This window comes from Pinus tabuliformis, chromosome 2_1 (assembly GCF_031772625.1).
Source record: "Pinus tabuliformis cultivar Carrire ecotype Pingquan chromosome 2_1, CPIR1, whole genome shotgun sequence".
Classification (NCBI taxonomy): domain Eukaryota; kingdom Viridiplantae; phylum Streptophyta; class Pinopsida; order Pinales; family Pinaceae; genus Pinus; species Pinus tabuliformis.
In genome coordinates this window covers 94,364,792-94,390,144 of record NC_142299.1, presented here as the reverse complement: position 1 = coordinate 94,390,144, position 25,353 = coordinate 94,364,792, and the positions used below count along the sequence as shown (strand labels likewise).

Sequence of the window (25,353 nt, the reverse complement as noted above, 5' to 3'; positions counted from 1 at the left end):
TGGCAGATGGATCAACGGATGGAGTTCTCCTTAGTTGAGAGGCAGTGTTAAAATTGGCGACTAGTGTCAAACTCTCTGTGGGTCATCTTATTTATTGTAGTTGATGTCTTTCTTGGATCCCTCTCATCGAGAGGTGTAGGATTGATCTAAAGATCATCCGATTATGATAAATATTCAAATTTCATGGAGATATGAATTTATTTGTGTTATGGAACAATTCGTCATGGTCGGCCAACAACCAAATAACCCCCACGTGTGCTCAACATTTTAGTATAAAAGAAGGTGACTTGATAGTCATTTGTACACACACACACACACTTCACTCTTGATTTCTCTCCACTTGTTTTTGGTTTTAGTGGAAGAGAAGTCTAAGAGGAGGAAGCCCAAAATGCAGGTCTAGAAGGAGACCCTATTTGCTGTAAAAGAAGGATGCCCTAGCTGCAGGTCTTGTGAAGGTTTGGCTGCAGTTCAAAGGGAGATCTAGCATGGTGAAGGAGGCCTAATCACTGACCCTAAACGCAATCTTATCATACGCTAGATGCCCTAATCTATACACTGTTTGAGACAACCCTTAGAGCAGGTCTTGTGAAGGTTTGGCTGCAGTTCAAAGGGAGATCTAGCATGGTGAAGGAGGCCTAATCGCTGACCCTAAACGCAATCTTATCATACGCTAGATGCCCTAATCTATATGCTGTTTGAGACAACCCTTAGACGCTGGAAAAGAGCCAGTAAAGAGGCTCCCTAACTCGCTGCCCTAACCAGCAAAGAAGGTAGGGACATCATGGGTGTTTTAGGGCTGTTAGAGCCTCTTGGTGACTGCGCGAAGGGTTGTTCCATGCTACAAAGAGGCCGAGTTAGGTAAGGAGAATTGCGGACTGTTTGTGGGCAGCTTCAAGGTAAGGGTTACACTGTTTATAGGTGACAACAATCCCTGTGGTAGGACACAGGCCTTTCCTAACTAAAATAGGGATAGCGTGGAGGCGTCTTGGGCTGAAAAGTGCCCAAAACAGTGACACGAATGGATGAGACCCTTCCTTGATAAGGCCGCAGTCTTTGAGGGTTGTTTTAGGTGACTGTTTGAGGATTGTTGTAGCACATGGGTGCCCTAACTAGTCATAGGAAGGAACAATAGCAAACACAGTCTTCTAGACCTCTTATCAGCTGGAAGAAAGAGACATTGTTGTGTTTTAGGTGCACATCTTGTCCGTTGTCCTAAAGACCGGTCACGTTGAAGGGAGAGGTCTCTTCAGATGAGGAGATCCTATGAGTTGTCACAAAAGGTTCTTATTAGCAGTTTAGATAAAGGAACTGCTACCCATACCTTTGATGAGTAGAAGCTCCTATAACACACAGATCAACAGTGTACATATTGATGACAGTATTGTGTGTTTCCTAGTACTGTGGGATCATAGTCTATCTTGCTGTTGGGCTAGGCCATAGGCCATAGCCAGCAGCTAAGGCTGTGTGGCAGCATGACTAAGGCAGTGTGTTAGCATGACTAAGGCAGTGGGGCAGCATGACTAAAGAAGTGTGGCAGCATGACAGAAGTTATGGAGCAGCAGGTGGTCAATGGTACATCGTGCAACATTGGTACAACAATGGGAGCTGTAAGTACAGTGCAACATAGTGCAATGAAGAGCTCAGCAATACAGTGATGGGTACAGTCATGTTTAGTGAAGCTTGATGAGATGCAGCATAATGATGATGCAATGTTACTTGGGAGCGGGAGCGGGAGCGGGGAGCGGGAGCGACCATTTTCAGAAGCTCCCGGTTTGGGAGCGAATCGGGGAGCGATTTTTTAAAAATATATATATATTTTTTGTATTTTTTAATTTTTGATGCATATATGTCAACAAAAACATGTAGAATGATGAAATAGACATAAAAACATAAAAAAACATAAATTGATCATTGAACCATATCACATCAATCATCTAGAAATTATAATCGTCATCAACCATGTCCACAAGTTAGTAAAATACATATTACAACTGCAACATATTGAGTCTTATAAATCATGATTCATCAAATTCAATATTAAAGTTTCAACTTCAAGCTTTCAGAATTGAAAATTCAATAACATTTATCATCATTGATCACCAAAGTAACAAGTTGTACTTGTAAGCCAAGTTTAACCATTACAAGAAGTAATATCGAAGATATTTCTAAGTCCTAACTTCTAACTGTTAACATGATATGAAATGTTAAAAATTTATAAAATGAAACATGAATAATGAGATGAAATGAAACAACTTTAGTCTTTCACAAAGCATCATATTCATAATTCACAATCATTACCAATGAGTTATAATTGCCAAGGCCCAACTTCAAACTTCAAATTTTCATTGTCACAGTGATATAATGTTTACAAAAAATATCATAATGTCATAATGATATGAAAGAGTCAAGAGTCAAGAGTCAAGGACTCAAAACTCAACAGTTATGAAAACTAAAGTCTAATAGAAACTAAAAAAGACAAGTAAACTGTAAATCTACAAGTGGCCCTTGCCACGAGAGTCTCCAGGAGTATAAGTAGGTCGTGGTGGTCTTCTAGGAGTCTCCCGCACAGACCGACGACCAGAACTAGAGCCTCCACGCGAGGGTGTCGATGGAGGTGGCGACAGCAATGGAACAAGACTCGGGCCTCGAGAACTACTACAGGATGGTGGAGGTGGAGGTGGCATGGCTGCTGTAGCTGCTTCATTTTCATCCCGTACAAGCTCCTCTTCTAGTTCTTCCATATGTACAATGCCATCCTCCAAATTGTCGTCCTCAGGGTGATTGTCCCAAATTTTATATGTGGGATCTTCATTAGCCCCATCACAGTAATGGCTCAACAACCTCAAGTTGTAGTGCACATAAACCAAGGTTTCTGCTCGGTTTTCGTTGAGCCTGTTTCTTTTCACATTATGTATATAACTGTAGGTGCTCCAACACCTCTTTGCAGAAGAAGAATTTACAACCTGTGAAAGAACTGTTTTTGCCAATTTTGGCAAAAGTCCGTGGCCGCCATATGTTTCCCACCATGTGGGAGAATCAAATTTATCTTTGTCGTCCATTGCACGGAAGTTACCATACAAACCACTGCCACTGAAGTATCTGCCTATTTCAAGGTGCACAGCTGCACATTCCTCCCTGTCAGGCACCAACTTTTCTAATGCTTCCAGATATCCTCTAGTTACCTTTTGATCTAAATGGGGTTTGGTCGTAACACCACCCCCTGCTGCAGGTTTGCCCAACCAAGATTCTGAGTAGTATTTTGGCGTAAGGATATACGCCAAGCAATGTAGTGGAAGGTTAAGCCTATTCCACCGTTCACACACACAATCATGAATCAGTTTGTACAAGTTGGGATCTTTATTATGAACAATGTCTTTTATTTCCCCCAACATGGTATCCATTTGCTCATACACCTCGCCAATCACTGGTTTGTCTGTATCTGCAAACCGAATCATGTTATAAATTGGCTTGGTGAAATCCAATACCTGTCTCACAGTTGTCCAAAACTGCCCATCAAGAGCGGCCTCCTCCACCGTTTCAAAACCTGCCATGTTAGCTACATTTGTAGCCCTTTCCTTTAACACCTGCCAATGTGGACTTGATACCATGCTAGCTAATGCCTCTCTTACCTTCAAAAGGCGCCTGAAGGTGAGGTAATAGCTACCAAATCTAGTCCTCGCAATCTTCAGCAACTCCAATCTCGAGTGACTGCGGAAAAGGCCATGGGTATTGCTATGATTTGTAATAAATTTTATCATTTTTTTTCGTTTCTTGTACAAATCACCAATCCATTGGTATTGTTCATTTTTGTTTTTGACAATATCATGCAACAGAAGGTTCAATGTGTGAACCAAACATCCAGACCAAAATATGTTCGGGTATTTATCCTCAATAATTGCTCCCGCTGCCTTACAATTAGGAGCATTATCAGTGATGACTTGGATGACATTGTATGGGCCAATACGCTCAATTGTTTCAAGCAATGCTTCTGCAATGTTGATAGCGGTCTTGAACTTGTCTGAGTAATCATGTGTAGCTAGAAAGATGGGACCACTTCGGGACACAGCAAGAACACTTATCAATGGCTTGCCTTTTACATTTGTCCATCCATCAGATACAATGGACACCCCATTGTCAGTCCAAGAACTTGTCATTTTATTCAAAGAATGTGATATTTTTGCTTTTTCATGATCAAGGCCAACAGTTCTTGCCTTGTCATACCCAGGGCTCTTGTATCCTTTAGGGGCATCATTTATGGCAGAAACCATTTCGTGCCAATAAGGTGAGCGTAGAACATCGAATGGTATCCCACATGCATAGAGGAACCTGTAAACTTTTGAATCCACATCATTCCTACACCCCTCATCAAGGAAATCTGATATGGTTCTACGCCTTAAAGATGATGACCCTGTGCCTCCATGTCCATATCCACTGCCTTGGGAGGATCCTGAAGGAGTTCTTTGTGATGGTGAGATTGGTTCAAAGAAACCCCTTGATCTTTTTGTTCTGTATTGGGCGTCCTCCTCTTCCTTTATGTATTTGGCTCTATCTGCTGTTGACACCGCTGCACAAGTTTTGATTCCTATTTGTTTCTCTCCATCCCATGGCCTTTTCCCGCATAGGTGTCTTCTAGCACGGGTGTATGAGCCTGTGTAATCAGTGTTGCAATGGGGGCAATGAAATTTAGTGGTTCCACCCCCTCTCCCTGTTTCAGCCCTGTGAACATATTTCCACAATGGAGTTTGGTCTTGTTTAGTTTTTTGAGGGTCATGTTCACCCTCCTCCACATCCTCCTCACTGGGGTTTTCACCCATTTGACTTCCTCCGGCTTCTTCATCCACCTCTTCAGTTTCAGGCCCCCTCCGTTTCCTACTCTCCACCACCATAATAACCATAAAAGGGACCAGGAAGAGGAAAATGCCAATAAATATCCCCAGGTCCATGGTGTTTGATGTTTGTAGGGTTTGAGTCTTGAATCTGCAAATTAATTTAGTTTATTGGGATTAATTCATTTAATTTATTAATTTAATTTAAATACATGATCTTTAAACTCAAACAGGTAAATTAAACTAACCAAATTAACTACCTAACCAGCTAAACTAACTAAATGATTAAGTTACTTACCTCTGCAGGCTTGCTCCTCGCTCCTTGGCACTTGCTCCTCGCTCCTCAGCTCTGGCTCCTTGCTCCTCAGCTCTTGCTCTTGCTCCAGCTCTCAATCTCTTGCTCAATGAAGTTGAAATGAAATTTTTTTGGCCCATTGGGCTTATAAAATAATTTTTTTTTTCTAAAATTTTTAGAAATTTCGGGTCCGGCGGATTTTTTTTCCGCCGAACCGCTCCCGGAGCGTTTTTTAATGCCTGGGAGCGATCGCTCCCCGATCGCTCCCGGGCATTAAAAAACGCTCCGGGAGCGCGGGAGCGATCGCTCCATGAATCGCTCCCTCACAGACCAGGGAGCGCTACGGGAGCGCGCTCCCGAAAATCGCTCCCGGGCATTAAAAAACGCTCCGGGAGCGCGGGAGCGATCGCTCCATGAATCGCTCCCTCACAGACCAGGGAGCGCAAATTTTTTTACGGGAGCGCGCTCCCGAAAATCGCTCCCGTCCGGGAGCGATTTTGGGAGCGCGCTCCCGACCCGCTCCCGCCCGGAGCGCGCTTCGGGAGCGGGTTCGAAGGGGGGGGGGGGCGCTCCCCCGCAACACTGTGATGATGAGCTGCAACATGGTGCAACACAGTGAGGTGCAACATGATGATGAGGAGCAACATAATGATAGGTGCAACATGGTGATAGAGTCACCTTGGAGAATCAGTTGAAGCAACATGTCTTCAACTGAGTTCAACTACCTCATGTATCATCTTCTTAGAGATGATCTATACTCTTGTTTAGATAAGTCAAAGTGTTGACTTATGTTGTAAATGTACTATCTCTCTCTCTCTCTGCTAACCCAACTTGGACCCACCCCTAACCACTAGATAAAAAAAATCGTTTTTGTGGGGCTGCACTGCAAAACCGACTGACAACGCACAGAATTGGTTGCGATTCGTATGTATCTGGCCCCGAAATGTGGCGTTTCGGCCGGTTGATCCACCGCTCAAAATGCGTCTTGACAATTCCGAAATGCGAATTGAGTCTAACGGTTCCCATAGGGCAGGAAGTGTGTTTTCTGGCCCGATTTGCGTTTCGGGCAGCGGATGACCCATGGATCGCGTTTTGGGATTTTGATCCGGGTGGGGTGGTTTCGTGCAACTCTGGTTTGGTCTTCAATTTGTACGATCCAAGGAATGTTTGCAAAGACCATCGTGCGAGGATTCATTATCAATGGCTAAGCGAGACCTTTCACAGACTTGAGCAGGAAGCATGAAAGAATTGTTATAATGCCTTCAAGTCCTGCGAACCAGGTAGCTTTGCTGGATCATCGCAGGTTACTCCATAGAAAGAAGTCACTACAGAGGTAGTACCAGCAGAGAGGCACAACCCAGTGTGCGAAAAGGGTAAGAAGAAGGTTGCATGTAGCCCACGGGAAAAGCGAAGCCACAAGATGAAAGCGGATCCCGTCATTCTGAAAGCGGCCATAGCAGCAGAGAAGAAGTTGAAACAGAGGAGATGCAAGAAGATTAACAAAAGTGGAGGGAAGAACAAGAGAAAAAGAGATTGGAGGAAGAAAGGCAGAAGCAAGAAGAAGAAGAAAGGCGAAGAGTAGAAGAAGAAGAAGCTGCACAAAGACAAGCCGAAGAACAAGAACATAACTAATAGCTAGAGGAGGAGAGCAAACAAACGCTGGACAAGGAGCTCACTTAAGAGATTGAGGAGTTGATCGAGATCCAAGACATGGAGGTGGAATCAGAGCTGCAGAACCAAGATGTTGATCTGAAGCCAAGCACACAACAGGTCACCATTCTGCATCCCCATCCTCCAGCAGTAGAGCAAGCTCCAAGCCAGGAAGAGGAAGTTATTCCTCTTGTTGACGGTCCGGTTATGGACACGTACAATTTGACTTATGATGAGCCTCAGAAAAAGATTGTACAAGCAAGGAAGAAACATTTTCTGGACGACCTCGCATCTCCTGCATTCATCAAAGAAAAGGTGACGGTGACAGACACCAAAAGAAATCCAAGTGCCATTGCTGCAGCTAACTTGGCTTTTGTAGGTGCTACAAAGTCAAACATAGAGTATCTGATGGCGAAGAACAAACAATTGGCAAAGAACTTGCAGGCTACAAGGCAAGAAGTTGAACAACTTCGAGGAGAGGTTCAAAACGTAGCTCTTGCGCAAGTTTATCTAGAAGAAATTAAGGTAGCCATACTTGGTGAAGTATCGACATTGGGAAAAACTATGCGGAGCTTGTATGAAGAACCTGTCACCAAGGCATTTGTCCACTTGCATGACATACAACAGAAGTGTAAGAATAATGCTAAATCTCTTAAGGCTGTTCATACAACCATCGCTGCCCTAAATGAATGGTCAATGCAGTATAAAGGGATACTGCTCGAATTGGTGAAGAAAACAAGACAACAGGGAAAGTTGGAGAAAGCGCAAGTGCGGATGATCATTCAGAGCAAAATACAACTTGCCTCGTTCATTACCAATATTCAAGCCTCATATGCACGATTGTACAACAACATAGATTTGATGGTGAAATCACACAAGATCCCATCACTTGGCTCACTCACTGAGGCCAAACGCAAGAATCAGGTAAGGCAGGAGGTTGAAGAATACTTGGACCGATTTAGATAGATCGTTGCCAAGCAAGATCTTGAAATAAATAGGCAGAACATGTAGAAGTACATTGGTTGTCCTGTCCAAATCAATACTATGATGCTGCTGCTAAAGAAGGAAATCTAGATTGGTTCCAAATCAATGTACTCGGATGTCATGGAGGCTAGAGTCCGCTTTCAGCATGATCCCATCCCACAGTTTGGGGAAGTCATCGTGTAGTATAGAGCTTGGCACCAACATGTGACTGAGAAGTTGAGAACTGACAAGTCGAAGTTGTTGAGTTGGAGTTTCCCCAAACTCAAGCCTGACTTTTGTTTTATTATGTTGTCTAGTTGGCTCTACCCAATTTTGTCTCATATGAGTAGGAGCATATTGTAATATTCTTTTGTAATTAATTTGTAATTGAAATTCTAAGTGTCAAATGTGGAATGTGGAGAGTCATGATGTAATGAAGTTGAAGAGTCATTTTGTAAAGAAGATGAAGAGTCATGAGGGAAGTCCAAGACTCACAAAGGGAAGTGAATAGTCATCCCTTTGTTATAAAGATGTCCTCATAACTCATGTAAAGGGATTTTGGGAGCCAAGCTTTTGGTTAGGCTTTTAGCTTAGAATCAGGAGCTTGGGAGTTTGTTGAGAGCCTTGGCTTCTCCGTAGCATAGAGGGAGTATCTTTCTTTGGAGGAGTAGGTGTAGACTTCATGTTCCACTATTGGGGCTAGTGGTTCGTCAATGATATATGTATGCTTGGAACTTTCACTTTAATAAAAGCTCAGAGCCGGCACGTTTTCATGCATATGTTGTGAATATAGTAGGACTATTCTTGTTATGTTTGCAATATATGTTATTTCACTTACGCTAACGCTTATGAACTATTTTGTTTGCATTAGTATGAATCTTGTTGAATGCGTGTTGTTGTTTATTTCCGTCATGGTTAACGTGTGAACTATTTCGCAAGCTAACTTGTGATGTCTTTATGTTTGTGTTCCTTTCAAGCTTCATACTATTACATGCTTCTAAGGGGCTCACTCATTTTCCCCTCATGTGTTAGAACCTTTCATACATTGCACTTGAACCTCCGCAGAGTCATACACTTGTTCACCAAAGTCACGATTACACCACTCTATGCGTTATTGCAGCTAAGGCATATCACTAAAACCCACTGCTTCGACAACTGGGCCGTGTTCCGGATGGGGTCCGAGTTCTAATTGGGAATTCATTTTGGGGAGACCCCTTGAATGTTGGCGGGTCTAGCGCCGTCAACAAAAGCCTAACTCCAATAAACCACAAGAATAAGAATTCACAACATTCATCTTGGCAAACAAAATATTTTCGAGTTGAGAAGACTGAGGATTAGGGTTGTGTAGCTGAAGGGCATCAATCGGTGCTAAATCGCGGAACTGCCTGCTGTTGAAGAACGAGGTTTTTCAGATTGAGGTCTGGATCTTGTTAACAACGAATACCAACTGCGATTTTTACCTGAGACCACCTTTTTGTCTATAAAACTCGTGTCCACACTCTTGGCTGCAGACTTAATTAAAGAAGAGCGAAGGTGTCTGGTTTTGATCACACTGCGTTGGGGATTTCTTGGCAGCGGCCAAGAATGGGCGAGCGAATCCTGTAGCAGTGTCGGCGGCATCGTTTCTGCGAAATAGCTAAGTTCGTTTGATAGGCCAGTACATGGGTACTGTAATAATCAAAGCGTAGGGGCCCCTGTTGGATATGTTAGTGAGAGTACCGTTGTAATATTGTCCTGGGTTACATTATGCAGCTGTTGCCACGTTAGGGTGGGGACATAGGACTGTTTAAATGGAGTATAGTATAGTGGACCAAAAGAATTAAATACATTGCAAGATGTATTGTTTGTTTGATATGGTTGCCACATTAAAAGGGTTGTTCAGTTTGTTGCTTCATTAGAGGGTTGACTGACATTTTTATTAATTGTATTGAACTATTATGAGGTGGAAAAAGATTTAGATTCTAGAAAAAAAGAAAAAAGGAAAAAGGAAAAAAATGCCTTAGGACACTACAGAGTCATTTTTTCAAACAGTTTGCATGTGTATGGCTATAGGTGTTTTTCTCATATTTTATGGTAAATAACAAACACAGTGCCAAGAGATAATGGACAGACTTCAAATCATCAACAATTAATCTATATTGCACTCATAAATTGTACAGACCACTGATAATTGCCTCTAACAGCTTTTTTTTCAATTCTGAAAATAACTCAGGGATACAACAGTACCTTTCAGCCTTCAAATCTGATATGAGACCCTCAGAATATTATCTTCAGTGCACAGTGGTTCGTTCTGCTCGGAGGAATAGGTAACTCGAACTTCCAAGAATAAGTTTGGCCTCCAACTAATAGGGATAATTTACCACAGGGAGCACAGCCAGCATGATGGCACTCAACTTTCCCGGTTAATACCAAACTCATCCCTTTTCATTGAAGATATTCAGCCCCTTTTATAAGAGAAACCCAGCCTCACGAACAACCCAACTTGGCCAGCAAGAACTCAGTCACCAGCAAAGAAGCCAAACTTGACCCAACTCACAGCAAAACTCGGCCAATAGAGATGATATAACTTTGCTATTTTTTTCAATGACAAACTCGGCCTCCTTAGACAATGGGAACTCGGCCCCTTTCACCAAACAACTCGGTCAGCAAGTGCAAGAGTAAGTCAGCCCTCTTTCCCAAAGGAACTCGACCCCTTAACTAAGGCAGAACTTGGCCCTTCAGTAAGTGTAGTCTTAACCTCTAAAATGAAGATAGAATACCCAGTCAGAACATAAAATCAACTGATAACACTGTGAACTTTCTTCTTCTGCTAATATCTTCTTCTCCACTGAAGCACAATGGTGAAATCTGAGTGATTCCGCTCCCCAAATTATCTAGCGTGTATAATTTCAACACTGAAACTAGCAACCAGAATAAGAGTTTCCAAAAACCCTAGACTCTTTCTCAAGAGTTCTCCAAAATCCTTTTTCTCAATTGAACAAATGCAAGAATGAGTAGAGGTTCCTTATTTTCCCATTTTTATACTTCATTCGCTGCTTTTGCCACTTTTTACCCTTTTGTTTTAATAAAGTTACTTTAGTGGGTTATCTCACTTCAGAATTGAAACGTGACTTTTCATTAGCCTATGATCCATGCCCCCCCCCTTTTCACCACTTTAGCTTTTGAAATGTTTTCTCCTAGTTGAATTGTGTTCCCTTGATTAATTTTTTCTGCCCTCGCCTACGGGAACCTTATTAGGCTAGTGGATCCCCTCCCTTATGTCTCCTAAGCAGATGGGGACATTGCATGATATTAGGCAGAGCAATTCCTTTTTTGGTGGGGAAAGTGTTTGGTAGTTTACCACTGGTATCTGTCACAAAGATCATTCCTGAATCCTAACCTGTAGAAGTGGAATGTTTTTTATTCTGACATTTAAAGAAGTCGATTATTCTGTATTTTCTGATTCCTGTCATCTTCTTATTGTTATGCTTACCTCCTTTGTAATTTTGTAAATATTTTCTTGATTCTATGGACACCTTCATTTGTAAAATGTATTTTCCCGCTGATTGCAGGAACCATGTTACCTTATTTTATCTAGAGAATTTGAGTTATATAAATGAAAATTCCTAGTTGTAGAAATGAATTGGATTTTCTTCTGGTATATATGCAGGGGCTGAGGAACCTTCTCAAACTTGGTGCAGATAAAGATGAGAAGGATGCCGAGGGTCGAACTGCTTTGCACTTTGCATGTGGTTATGGTGAGGTATAGAATTTAAATAAACTAGTTATCATGGAGCAGAAAATTATATATGGATAATGCTGGTCTACACTGTTGATGGATGCAATTACAAATAACTGCATTGACATATAGTTTTCCTTTGCATTTATGTTGTGAAGCCATAATATAGTGAAACTATTATGGTGTTCAAAATGTACATATTCTCTCTTATATGTATAAGTATTTCAGTGACTATCTTTTCCAAACATTTTCTATTGCAAAGTTGAAAATGAAATAGAGGCTGGATTTACAAAAAATAGCTGTGCTGTTGCCCTGCCAGATGAATTCTGATAGGTGTGACAATGTTATGATGGTCCATCTTTTGATGCATAATGTCTGCTTTGTGACCTTTTTATGGGAGAGATGGATTGATGACTGTCATCAGCAAGCTTGTGATGCACCGTGACTTTTTGTCACTCAGTTGGTTCTCTCTTCTTTGGAAAATGCATGTTTTACTTTGTTTCTATTTAATAAAAGGTACAGTAAGAATCAACTTGGATAAAAGTGTTCTAACTTCTAAATGGTAAATGGAATGGATCAGGTGCCCCATAAAAGGTTGTACAATATCACCTTTTCTGTAAACAAAGAAGTGCATTCCAGTCAGATGATGTCCAAAACACTTCTTCTGTCTTGCTGTTACAGTCATTTGTCCCCAAAGAGAACCATTTTCAATGAATGGGGGCAACCAAGAGAATCTTGTATTCAGCGGCACAGCCAATGTCCAAAAGGCTCTGGCGGCCTAGATCAACATAACAGCTTTGTACATTTGCATGGCTTAGGGTCTTGCATCAACTTTTTTTCTTATTGTATAGATTGTCATTGGCTAGTATGTGAGATGTGGGACAGAGTGTATCTTAGCTTAGAACTGATCATACACTCTCGACTCAGTTTGTGCTATATTGGACATCCTTACATTCTCACATTGTTTTCAATGCATATAAAGCTTTTTTCCATGCTTCTGGCTTCATTTCTTACTCTATATATATTATACATTATTGTTTAAATTTATGTAGGGAGTGTGTTAAAATATGGTTGTCATTGATGTCAACCAAAGCAGCACTAGAAGATGCCCTGCCTTTGATGACAAATATGACGAGGCAATTTAAGGTCTTTATGATCAAGGTCACCTTTATTGGATTCTCCTCATCATGCCGATTCTGATGGTATGTGGCACGCTATGAGGTTTCTCACAGTTTGGGGATATGCTTGATTAAAAATGAAGCCCCCTTGTGGTTGAAGTCCCCAAAAGGAGATGATGTGGTAGGCCCTCATTGAAGAGTCAATTTAAATATTTTATGGTCAAGTGATTGTGGGTTTTGGCTCCTTAAAGTTGATTTCAAAGGGAAATGTTTTTGAAATATTGAATTTAAAATGCTTCCCTCTCATCCTAACAACTCGGCCTCATTTCATAAGGTTTTTTTCGGCTCGAATGAAAAATAAATTTGAATTTCATTTTCCCTCCATTTTGCAAGTCGGCTCGATTTGAACAAGGGCTAGTTGACCCTTCCATCCTATATAAATAGGGATTGACCCTCTCTCAATGGTATATCAAATTCGCATTCTGTGATCTGAGGTAGTTGCAGCCTTGGAGTAATCCTGAAGATCAAAATTGAGGGTTGATTTTTGATGATCAGTTTGGGCTTATGGTTTACATCTTTAGAATGACTTTCGTTTGGGGTTTGTATTTGTCTTGCAGGTAATTCTGAGGAAGTTTGCATGATGATCAAGGGATAATATTGTCTTATTCACCCCCTATGAATCTGATCCTAAAGCAGCCTGTTGAAGGACTCTTTTAGCCTAGACTACTCTTGTAGAACCTTAAGAAATTCATCAATTTGAAGCTGATATCTGTGCCTAAAGGTTTACTCTACCTGTGACTTTCGACCCTCTGTTAGGGCAAGCTTCTGAGCAGTTTCGGATCCACTATTGATACAAACCTAAGGCTCTAACAATGGCCTAATAACACATGCTTGCAGGCTAACATAACCCTGTGTTTTGCCAAGAAAATCAATTTTGAAGGAGTTCTGTTTGGGTTTTCATTTGTCAAGGGTTTAATTGGCATTCAAGTCATAGACATGTGGCAGATCTGAGCTGTGTACTATGGGTGATCATGGCTCCTATTGATAACAAGAGGCACCAAGATCTGAAGACGTCTAAGAATTTCGGCCCCATAAATTGTTGCAAACCTTAGGTTAACTTTTCTAGAGAGTTTTGTTGAAAAATGTAACTAGTGTCGGTCTCCATAATTGTATTTGAGTCTTGATGTAATGTATTTGTCAAAATAAAGAATAATAAATTTTATTATAAAAGAAATTGACTTATTAAAGCATGGGTTTCATGCTTGGGTCAATGGTTCTTGATCAAAGCCTCCATTTTAGGCTTCTAGGGTTTATGTCAAATGTTTTTGTCCATGTCATGATGTAAAAGATTCTTCTTGGGCTTTGGCAATCAAGAAATAAATCTATTTTTATGTAAAATAGGTCATTTAGGCCTCCTCCACCAAGTTGGTCTCAACTTGGACAAGTCAGCCTAGTTAGGGAGGCAAAATCCACTATTAAAGGGAAACAACTCGACTCATTTAGAGCACATCAACCAAAAGTTCGATATGCAGTAACTGGAGGCAGAAAAAGGGTGTGAAGTTCAAGGAAGAGGAAGAAAACCCATGAAGGAGAAGGAAGGCTTTGTCAAGCAAAAAGAAGTCGAATTTCCTCTCTCTACTCTCATACGTGTGAAATTATGAAGTTGCTCAGGAGGTTGAAATTCTGGATTTGTAGTAGGGCTAAAATTCTAGGCTGTTGCTAGGTTCTAGCTGTGGGACAAGAAGAGACTACTGAAGTTTTCTGAATCATATTGGAAGGCTAACTTGGTGGAGGAGGAAGGTCTGAAGTTTCCAGCCAGGAGAGGATCAGAAGGACGGGTAGCGTAGTCCCAACACAGGTGACATAGAGGCTGACACAGAAGGGATGCAGAGGCTCATTTCTAGCGAGATCAAAGCCGGTTCTTTCAGTGACAGGGTGAGATCATCTCACTATTTGTTTTGCCTAGTTTTTCTCTGTATCAGATAGCCAGTTTGGCATCCAACGAATTGTACTCAAAATTACTACTGCTTAATAATAAAACCCTCAGTTGCTGCACCGATTTTCCCGCATTGGGTTTTTTCTGGGGACATTTGTCCAAAAATAATGGTGTAATGTGTTGTGTATTTCTTTCTTGCTTAGTTTCTTGTTTCTGCTTATAATTTAAATGGTGAAGATTGCAATGTATTAGTTTCGGTGTTTACTGTAGGAAACAGTAAATAATTTGTTCAGTAATTAACAAATAGAAGGAACTTAATTAGTTGTTGCAGTGGTTATTCGGGTAATCGAATTTTCACATGGTATCAGAGCTACAAGTGAGACAAGAGACCAGAGTCGGAAGAGTCCAGTGCTGAAGAGAAGGAGAGTAGAAGTGTTGCGTAGGCAACAAATCGAATCCCTAGAGGGATTGCGCAGTCTAGGTTAGGAGGGCAAAGATTTTCAAGGAAGGTCTCTCTCTGAGTGAGTCAAGAGAGAGGTAAGACTTCTAGATCGAGGCATAGAGGGAATTTCTTCCTCAGAGAATTTCTAGCCATGGAATTCAATTTCTCTATTGCTGAGTAGAAACAGAGAGAAGAAGATCTACTAAGTCCAGTAGGGAGTGCGTAGGCCAGCCCAGTGCTGTGCAGAGGAGCATATCTACTAACTCTAGCAGGGAGTGAGTAGGCTAGCTCAGTGTTGTGCAGAGGAGAGAGTAAGCAGTTCGACACTTTTGTTGGCAGAGATGGCAATTGGTGGGTTACAAGATCAGGATCGATTGGATGGTGCATCCAACTATGTGATCCAGAAGGCAAGGATGTCATGCCTTCTGGATGAACATTTCTTCAAGATCTACATTGATACTGTGGTAGTTGAGCCCGCGGATCCAGATCCGCTCAAATAGTACAAGGGGGAGATGGCAAAGGCCAAGCGGATGATCCTCGACAGAGTGAGAGATCATGTAGTATGTCACATCTTAGGCAAAGGGACGGCCAAGGAGATGTGGGATGGCTTGTCCACGTTATATCAGGGATCTTTCGAGCAGCGGGAGATGTACTTGGAGCAGAAGATGAGATCCACGTAGATGCAGGAGGGGGAACGCATTGATCTGTTCCTTGCAAAGCTTCACGAAACCCGAGACGAGTTGGCAGATGTGGGGTCAACACCTCAGCCTACTGAGATAATGAGGCTGGCTCTAAATTCAGTCTTAGAAGAATGACAGGTGTTTGTCCAAAGCATCCTAGGTAGAGAAAGATTGCCAGATTGGGAAGGGATGTGGGCTTCTCTTCTGCGATGAGGAGACACTTAGTCAAGTGCGAACTTGACAGTAGCAGCAACAATAATGGGACAAAGCCGAAGGAGGAGGACGAAAACGCAACCCTCACATCTAAGGGGCAACAGTAGCAACGGAAGAAGAAGAAAGATATTTCGAAGATCAAGTGCTTCCGGTGTGGCGAACTTGGTCACTACGCTACACATTGTCCTCTCAAGAAAAAGGACAAGGATGAGAAGCATGATCGGAAGGTTGCATCCGCACAGATCGAGGAGGAGGAGTTTAACATGATTGCTCAGAGGTGGGGTGATATAGAACTGTTGTTCGAAATAACTGCAATTGGGCAGGATCCTTGAGGAAGTCAACCTCTTGGATCAATACCTTGCTACAGGAGCCTAGATCAGTAGTAGCAGGATAGGCCAGTGTCAGTTGGTGCGGAGGAGGGCAAAGTGACAGTTGCAGTGGCTAGAAGCGCCAGAGACTGAGCAACGAAGAGTAGAATTGGCAGCAGTGTAGAGTCAGCAGCAACGCAAAGGCTTCAGAGGGTCAGCACAAAGACTAGCAACAGTCAGAACTCCAACAACAGATGCATCATGCTGAACACTTGTTCAGTAATTTTGGATGCTTTTCCGTTGTTGATCTAGTAATAGCAACAGTTGGAGAAGGTTGCAGTGTAGATGCAGCATTGGCAGTGGCAGGGCTAGCAACAACACAGATGCAACATTTACAAGGGCAGTACAGATGCAGTGTTGGCAGTGGCAGTGCCAGCAGCAGTACATATGCAACATTTGCGCAGTAGTTGATGGGCAGAGATGTCAGACTTTAGCAGCGTAGAGGGAGATGTTACAGAGTCCGGGTGATGCTTTAACAAGTTGCATTACTAGGGCACATTCCTCGCTAAGAGGGAGTGTTGATTTCTGGTAGCATCAAATGTGCTCTTAGCGTCAAAATTTGCAGGGAGGCTAGGACACATGTATTCCACAATATTTGGGAAATTCCACCCAGAGACAGTTTTATTAAAATAATTAATTATTTTTAATGGGTGCCTAAGTCTAAACTTTGTCTAAACTTTGGAATTAAAATAATTAAAGGGTATTAATCTAAATGTTAGGGTTAGTAGGTTTGTATTTGTCGAGTGTCTACAAATTACTTAATGGTTAGTTTGAATAAAGTCGAACTTAATGTCATAGATGCTATCATAAGTTCTAGCGTCATTATCCAGAATTTCCATCAGTGTGGTCATTAAGAGGTCTGGTCGAAAAATTGAAGTTGCTTTGAGTTATCGGAAAAATTGTCAAAGTTTGAGATAACCAAGTCATGAGTGTAAATAGTGGGTCTGTCATGAGATTTACATGAGACAATTGAAAATATCACTGTTCCAAAGCAAGATGGCTGTTGAAATTCCACCTTTCTTTTCTGCCCTTACTCTATTCTTTTGCCCTAAGCATTATAACCTACATTTCACATTCCCTTTTTTCCATTCCCTATGTTTTAAATCCCCTACCCTACTCCCCTATATATCTAATCATTCTTTACTCCTAAACAAGAAATCATCACAACTCCCTTTTCCATTTTCATATTCAAGAGCTATGATTGCGTATTTAAAATGGCATTAACCATATCATCCTCTCATCACTCCAAATCCTATGATAAATCAAATCTCATAATGATTATAAGGCCCAAGTTATTATGTTTTGCAAAAGAAGGCACTGTATGACATCACACAACAAGACAAAGGTAAGCAGGTTGCAGTTGAAGAACAACCCAAGAAGCTTGAGATGGAGTCTAGCAAGCCTACTACAAGAGCAACAAAGTTGAAACAGGGATGTGTACAAGTACAACAAATGAAGGGAGTGGCCCAATCACCATATAGGCCAGACTTTGACCCATGGAAGGAGTATCTCGGGTATTTAGAAGAATTAGAAGATTGTTAAACACAGAAACTACAAGTCGATCTCCAGTTAGTAGTTGACAAGAAACCAGGTCACACTCACTGTGGGAATTTGCTGCATAAACACTTTGTTTTAGTCACCATTTTGCAGAATGGTTTCCGACCACATGGATGAGAATTTTGGGAAACTGAAAGAGGTTTTTTTCAAGGATAGGCCAAATAACAATAACCTCTTCCAGTTTTTGCACAAGTGTAACAGATCGAGAGGTTCAAATGCATCTTCAAAGCTCATTTTTCACAATTCGTAAATTTGTCATTTGTCATTTGCACGAGCATTGAGAAGAAGCCAGCTGTCAGAGTTTAAAGGTGTGAACATCTAGCAGAGGTGGTAGCCAATTCAGACCATCAGTTGCCAGGTACATGCCATTTTTGGAAGGAAAAAGTGCCAACACAGTCTCTACCCAGCTGCTACGCAGTCAACAACCAACTGTGCTTCTTTTTGCTGTTTTATTCCATGAAGATATTTTTCGAAGATAGGCTTGCTTTCACAGAAATTTAGTTTTTTTTTATTAAGATGAAGTCATGAATACTTTTATGTTTTTTGTTTTCTCATTTGAGGAAAAAGACTTAAGCAACAAAAGCTTTCCTCTTTTTGGTTTTAGTTCGATCCACTGTTTGGATAAGTGATGCAATGTATCTAGACAATTATTATTTCTTGTCATAGGTCTATTTAAACTGGAAAATACAGATAGAACATGTTGTTGGTTCAACATTATTCTGAGCTATTGTAGACTCATGTATGCTGTGATTTTTATTAATGAATATGCTTGGTGCTGAAGTTATTCCAGTTAACATTACAGAGATTATTGCGGTATGATGCTTCGAAATTGTCACTCTAGTGTATCTGTGATCTTATTCATGTTTTCTTAGTCTTCTTTAAAGGTGTAATGGAACAACTACATTAGAATTCATCTTATATGCTCTTGTTTAGCTGTACTGAATATTTCAGTTGCAAATGGAATGTTTATGCCTTTAAATGTTCTGCTTCTTCCTCTTGATATTCACTCATTGAAATTGTAGTAACAAAAATTTCATTTGTTTTGTTATTGTGGATGAGTGTTTTGATTTTCATGTTCCACTATACTACAAACTGTTTTCCTATTTCGAAGTGTGTACTAGTCAAGCCTTTGTGTATGGAACTGGTTGGGAAATGCATAGGCATGATGAACCAGGAAAGTTATGATCACATGCATTAGTTTTTCCAGAATCCTTCAAAAAAGAAAAAAATCAAACACCCTTCAGATCTGGTTTTTGATAGAATTTGTTCTTCAAAGTTTCTTATCTCTGAGTTTTCTGAGTGAGGGAGTCCCTTCCGGTTGGAGAAGACTAGTCTATCAACCAAAAGAGGTCTGTGGTTACCTTTGTGACCCTTTTCCTTCAGCCTAAAATGAATCATGGAGTGCTAACATAGTGGCGTCGTTGTTGCGGATTGAAAGGTCTAATTTGCCTGGCGAGTTGTTTTATTTTCAGAGTTACACCATAGGTTGAAATTTTCATAGTTGTTTTGATTGTTAGTGAAATTAGTTGCATGCAAATTTATATGAGAAGATCTGGCTTCTAGGAGGTATACCAGGAAGAATCCTGATCCAAATCCCCTTGTGGTTGTTTGTGATCCTGAAAGACTGCTTAGGAAGGAGAGGATTGTGGTGGAAAATCAAGCAAGTAATATCCCTCTTAGAAGATCTGTCTCTTTACCAGAATTGCTTCTGAGGTTCCTCTGTCTAAAACCAGATCCTGCTCCTATATTCCCGAAATTCTAGTGGATTCATCTGTTGTTAGTCCTTATACCCCACTTCCAGAAAATGAGTTTAGTCAAAATATTCTTCAGTAGTTTAGTAAACTGAAAAGTTTGGTTAATAAAGTTCGGAAAACTGCTGAAAAGACAGTCTTGTTTCAAAAAACAGTCCCTTTACAAGTCATTTCAAGTTCTGGTTCTATTTTCACATCATTCTGGGGTCTTCCATTATCTGTTTCAACTTTTATCCATCAAGTTCTTCCATCATCTTTTGTTTCAGTTACACCATCCGCTAGTCACCCAACTACTGAGGTAGTAGCTATGCAATGATTTATGCCTCTGGATTTGCCCACTCAGCTTCATGATTTGCCTCTTAATTATGGTCAAAGTCTTCCCCAATATGATGGTACAGGAGAAGTTACTGCTAAGCAGCATGTTGATAAGGTTAGTGATTTTGTAGATTTGGAGGAAGTGGACCATGATGATGTTAAAGTCAGATTGTTTTCTTTTTTGGTGATGTCAAGGAGTGGTTCAGGAGTTCTTGCCTGGGAGCCTTTGCCAATTATCGAGAGTTGGAAGATGCTTTTCTTGCAAGGTGGGGTGAGAAGAAGAATCCCTTGCAAATTCTCGCTGAGTATAATAATCTAAAAAGACAGTGTCAAGGAATTGTCCAAGGCTTTTTGGTAAGGTTCAATAAAGTGTACAATTCCATTCCTGTAGAGATAAAGCCTCCTCCCGGGCTGGCTTTACTTCTTTATCTTGATGCTTTCGACCCTGAGATGGCCTAATAGCTTAGGGAAAGAAATCCGGCAACACTGGAAGACATGCAAAACAATGCAGTCAGTGTGGAGGCTAATCTGTTAGCAAAGAAATCCAAGATGAAAGCAGAGAAAATAGTCACAATAAAGGAAGTGTCTGCTACTTCTTCTGATGCTAAGTTTGATACATTGTTCAAAACCATGGAGAAGATGATGGAGAAATTCTCTCTAATTGACCAGGCAGTCGTTAGAGAACCTCATATTGGTCCACAGATTAGAAACCCAAATTTTCGAAGTCAGCCATAGTTGCCAAACAAACCAAGAGAGCAGAAGGGTCCAGGGCAATCTCAACAACATGTAAGACCACCCTTTTAGTAGAATTATGCTCAAGATCAAGATGAGGAGGTCGAGCAATTACCAAAAGATCAAATTCTGTTTTTTGGTGATGGGCAGGAAGATGTGTATTTGACTATGAAGATGAAGAGTAGGAGCTGTTTGAAAATTTTGAGGCAGAGGATGAAGAGTTGTTGCTTGCTTAGTCTCAAAGTGATGTATTGATGACTGAATCCGAGGAGTATAGGAAGGGATATCAAAATGCCATAATGCAAGTGCAGTGACAATATAATTTGAGGAACAGAACTGTGGGCAACAATGCAACGAAAAAATAAATACCAATCAACAACACAACAAAGAAAGAAATGGAAGTCGACAATGTGAAAAAGGATGTCCCTAGTACAAGTGTTCAAAAGAAGGATGTCCCTAGTACAAGTTCCCAAAGGAAGGAGTCTCCTATCACTATCTTGCAGAGGAAAGAGGACACACCCAAAGATGCTGCAGAAAAGAAGGATGCTGCTCATAAAGAGATTGAAAAGGTATCAAATCCCTTTAATCTTGAAGCTGAAATTGCTAAATTAAAGATCTCCATTCCCCTTGGTGAATTGGTAAAGAATAATCAATATAGATCTCAGATTTTAAAGGCACTTAGAGTAGACAAATCCTCTGATATAGTTAATATAGCAGATGATCATCCAGCTATTATTTTTGGACCAAAGATTGATGACAAAGGGCAAGATGGGGATGTTCCTCCTTTCTATGTCAGTTTGAATGTGCATGAGAAAATACTGCATAATGCTATGCTGGACTCTGGAGCCTCACACAATCTAATGCCGAAAGTGATCATGGAGAGGTTAGGCTTAGATATTACAAGACCATACAAGGACCTCTATTCATTTGATTCCAGCAAAGTGAAGTGTTTGGGATTAATTAAAGATTTAGCGGTGTCTTTAACCCAAATTCCTTCAAAATGTATGGTGATGGATATCGTGGTAGCGGATATACCTCCCAGGTATGGTATGCTTTTGTCTAGATCCTGGATGGCGAAATTGCATGGAGCATTGCAAACAGACATGTCCTACATCACAGTTTCAGTTTTCGGAGGTCAGTCAAGGAGGTTATATAGGGAACCACTCATGCAATACATGATCATCAGTAAGGATAAACTCGTGAATCATCCAGTGTACGCTGTTCATTCTGATTTGGATTCATTTGTGTTATTCAATTCAGATTGTCCCAATAATGAATAAACTGTTTTAGATATAGAAGAGGAAATTTTGGGCAAAAATTCAGGACAAGACAACAGAATAAAGTCAGCGGCTCCAGACATTAGAGAAGAAGCAAATAGCAAGGAGATTTTTGAAGAAAACAGTCATGGAATGGGGGGACAGGATAGCAGCAAGAGTGAGGAATGGGGCAGCCAAAGTGTCCATGAGAAATCTGAGAGTTTGAAGGCTGGAACATGCAAAAAAAGAGCAAAAAACAACATGTTTGGACTATGCATTTTGATGGGGCAGCAAGCAGAGAAGGTGCCGGTGCGGGGATATGGATAATCAACCCAGAAGTTGGTAAGTCAAAGCTATGGTCATACAAGTTAGTTTTTGACTGTACTCATAATGCAGCAGAGTATGAAGCTCTCATTTTGGGTCTACGAGTTTTGAAGAAATCAGGAGCTAGAAGGATAGTTGTTTAGGGGAATTCCGAGCTGGTTGTTAGACAGATCAAAGGTGAATATTAAACTAAACATCCTCGGATGCGTGCTTATCGTAATGCTGTCCTAGATTATTTGCAGAATTTTGTTGAGTACAGTTTTTCTGTTGTCCCAAGGAAAGATAATGCTGTTGCAGATGCATTGGCCACTTCAGCCTCTGATTTTGAAATTCTCAACAGTGTTAAAAGGAAATACAAGGTAGAAGTCAGGCATAGGCATGCTGTCCCGGATAACATGAAGCACTGGCAAATCTTTGAAAATGACAAGCAGTTGGAGAACTTTTTGCTAATGAAGGAAGAATTTGCCAAAATGAAATTGGAAAGGGATGGTAGATGGGAAGATGTAGATAAAGAGAGTTTTATTAATAAGCTGAAAGAAGTGTTAGATCAGCAGGGTACTGAGTTAAAGGTATTGCAGCTTAAAGACAATGTTCTTCCAAGAGGGTTAGTGCGCTTAGAGGAACTCTTTGGCTAGAATGATGTGGCGAAGAGGCCAAAATTGACACCTGTGGGAGGAGGAGTTGAAGAATGTAATATAGGTATAGCAGAACACCTAAAAATGATAAAGCTATCCAAGACCTTGAGTCCAAAAATGAAGAAAAAATACTTGGAATTGTTGACTGAATTTTCTGATGTGTTTGCCTAGGGGTATGAAGACTTGAAGGTGTATAACAAAGACATTATCCAGCACACAATACCAGTCAAAGCAGATCAGAAACCATTCAAGTAGAAGCTGCAAAGGACAAATCCAGTGTTGCTGCCCCTGATTGAAAAGGAGGTAAGGAAGTTGTTTGATGTTGGCATAATAGTACCTCTTAGATTTTCCGATTGGTTATCTAACTTGGTACCAGTCAGAAAGAAGACATGAGAGATCAGATTATGTGTAGATTTCAGAAACTTGAACAGGGTGTCACTCAAGGACAACTATCCGCTGCCAAAAATGGACCATATACTTCAAAAGGTAGTTGGTGCAAAAAGAATGTCATTGCTGGATGGTTTTTCCGGGTATAACCAGATTTTGGTTCACCCAAAAGACCAAGATAAAACTGCCTTCACCACACCTTGGGGGGCTTTCAAATATGCCAAGATGCCATTTGGTCTGATGATTGTAGGGGCAACATTTCAACGAGCTATGGGTATAGATTTTGCAGAGGAAAAAGATAAGTTTCTTGTCATATACCTTGATGATATTACTTTTTATTCACAGTCTGATGATGATCATTTGCAGCACTTAAGAGCAGTTTTTGAGAAGTGTAGGAAGTTCGACATTTCATTAAAAAAACATTGTTTGGACTGGAGGAAGGCAAGCTTTTGGGTCATATCATTTCGAAAGATGGCATCAAAATAGAACCTAATAAAGTTTCAACAATTCAGAAAATGGACATTCCTAGGAGTAAAAAGGAGATTCAGTCCTTTTTGGGCAGAATCAATTTTTTGAGGAGGTTCATTTCGAATCTGGCCAAAAGTTTGAGGAAAATTACAGACATGTTAAAGCGGGACAATGAGGAGAAATGAGGTGAGGACAACAAGAAATCTTTTAGTGAAGTCAAAGCAACATTGTCTCGTGCTCCCACATTGTCCAGTCCGGATTATACATGAGAATTCATAGTTTTTTCTTTTGCTTCTGAGCACAGTATTACTGCTGTCCTATTGCAGAAAAATCAGTAGGGAGTAGAACAACCCATTTCATTTTTTAGCAGAGTGCTCAGAGATGTTGCGCTCAAATATGACATAATGGAGAAACATGCATTTGCTCTTGTTAAAGCTTTAAAGGATTTCCAGGTATATATTTTGCATTCTCATGTTGTAGCTTATGTGCCTAGTGCTGCAGTCAAAAACATTTTGACTCAGAGTGATCTAGATGGAAGAAGGGGCAAGTGGATCGCTTCTATACTTGAATATGACATCGAGATCAAGCCAACAAAATTGGTTAAAGGGCAAGGCTTGGCTCGAATGATGGTCGAATCCAATCTGCAGTCACTCCAAATCAATTTCTTAGCTTTCCTAGCAGAAGAGGATCTCTCAAGTACTATCCAACAAGTTCTGGAAAGGTTTGCTGCCTCACCTTGGTATGCTGATATTTTATGTGTTGCAACATTTACAAGCACCTCTATATTGGCCTAAAACTAAAGCTCGCTTTCTAAAGTTGAAGGCAGTAAAATTCTACATTATTGATTAGTTCTTATACTGGAAGGATCCTGGCAGAATGCTGTTCAATTGTCTGTTAGAAGATGAGGCTCAAGCAACATTGGAGTAGTTTAATAAAGGAGATTGTGGCGAGCACTCGTATTGGAAAACCACAGCGAACAAGATCCTAAGAGTGGGCCTTCATTGGCCTAGTTTGTTTGTTGATGTATATAAAAAGGCGGCTAGTTGTTGGGAATGCCAAATGTTTGAAGGAAGAAAGAAGTTGCTCCCGTTTCCCCTGAAGCCTATAGCAGTTGAGTCACCATTTCAGCAACGGGAGCTCATTTTTATTGGCGAAATTCATTCCACTTCTTCTGGACAATGCAGGTGGAGATTGACAGCAACTAACTATTTTACCAAGTGGATTGAGGCAGTCCCGACTAGAAAAGCTAGGAACACGGTAATCATCCAGTTTTTGGAAGGTAACATTTTGTCTCGTTTTGGTTGTCCACAAAAGATTATCATAGATAATGCTGCTGCTTTCAGATCTAAAAAGATGATAGAGTTTTGTCACAGATACAACATTGTTCTAGGACACTCTACAACCTATTACCCTCAGGGTAATGGCTTGGCAGAATCCTCGAATAAAAGTTTGGTAAATATTATCAAGAAAATGCTGCAAGAAAATAAGAAGAGTTGGCACAAAAAGTTGGTACATGCGTTGTGGGCAGACCGTGTGAGTACTAAGAAGTCGATAGGCATGTCTCCATTTCAACTGGTCTATGGAACAGATGCACTCTTTCCTTCCTCATTGGGAGTCCCAGTTATGAAGTTATTGCAAGAAGCTGAAGTAGAGCCAAATGACATGTAGTGAAGGATTGGCCAAATGATTCAAGTTCAACAGTATAGAGAAGAGGTGTTC

At 40.8% G+C, this 25,353-nt stretch overlaps 1 protein-coding gene across 1 annotated transcript in view; it reads left to right on the top strand.

The window, feature by feature from the left end:
• Nucleotides 1-25,353, top strand: part of LOC149198947 (ankyrin repeat domain-containing protein 2A-like) — a 286,873-nt gene that overhangs the window by 174,678 nt on the left and 86,842 nt on the right. Inside the window, exon 6 of the mRNA XM_089402233.1 lies at nucleotides 11,384-11,476. Coding sequence (XP_089258359.1) covers nucleotides 11,384-11,476 — 93 coding nt within the window. The remainder of the gene's footprint in view (nucleotides 1-11,383; nucleotides 11,477-25,353) is intronic.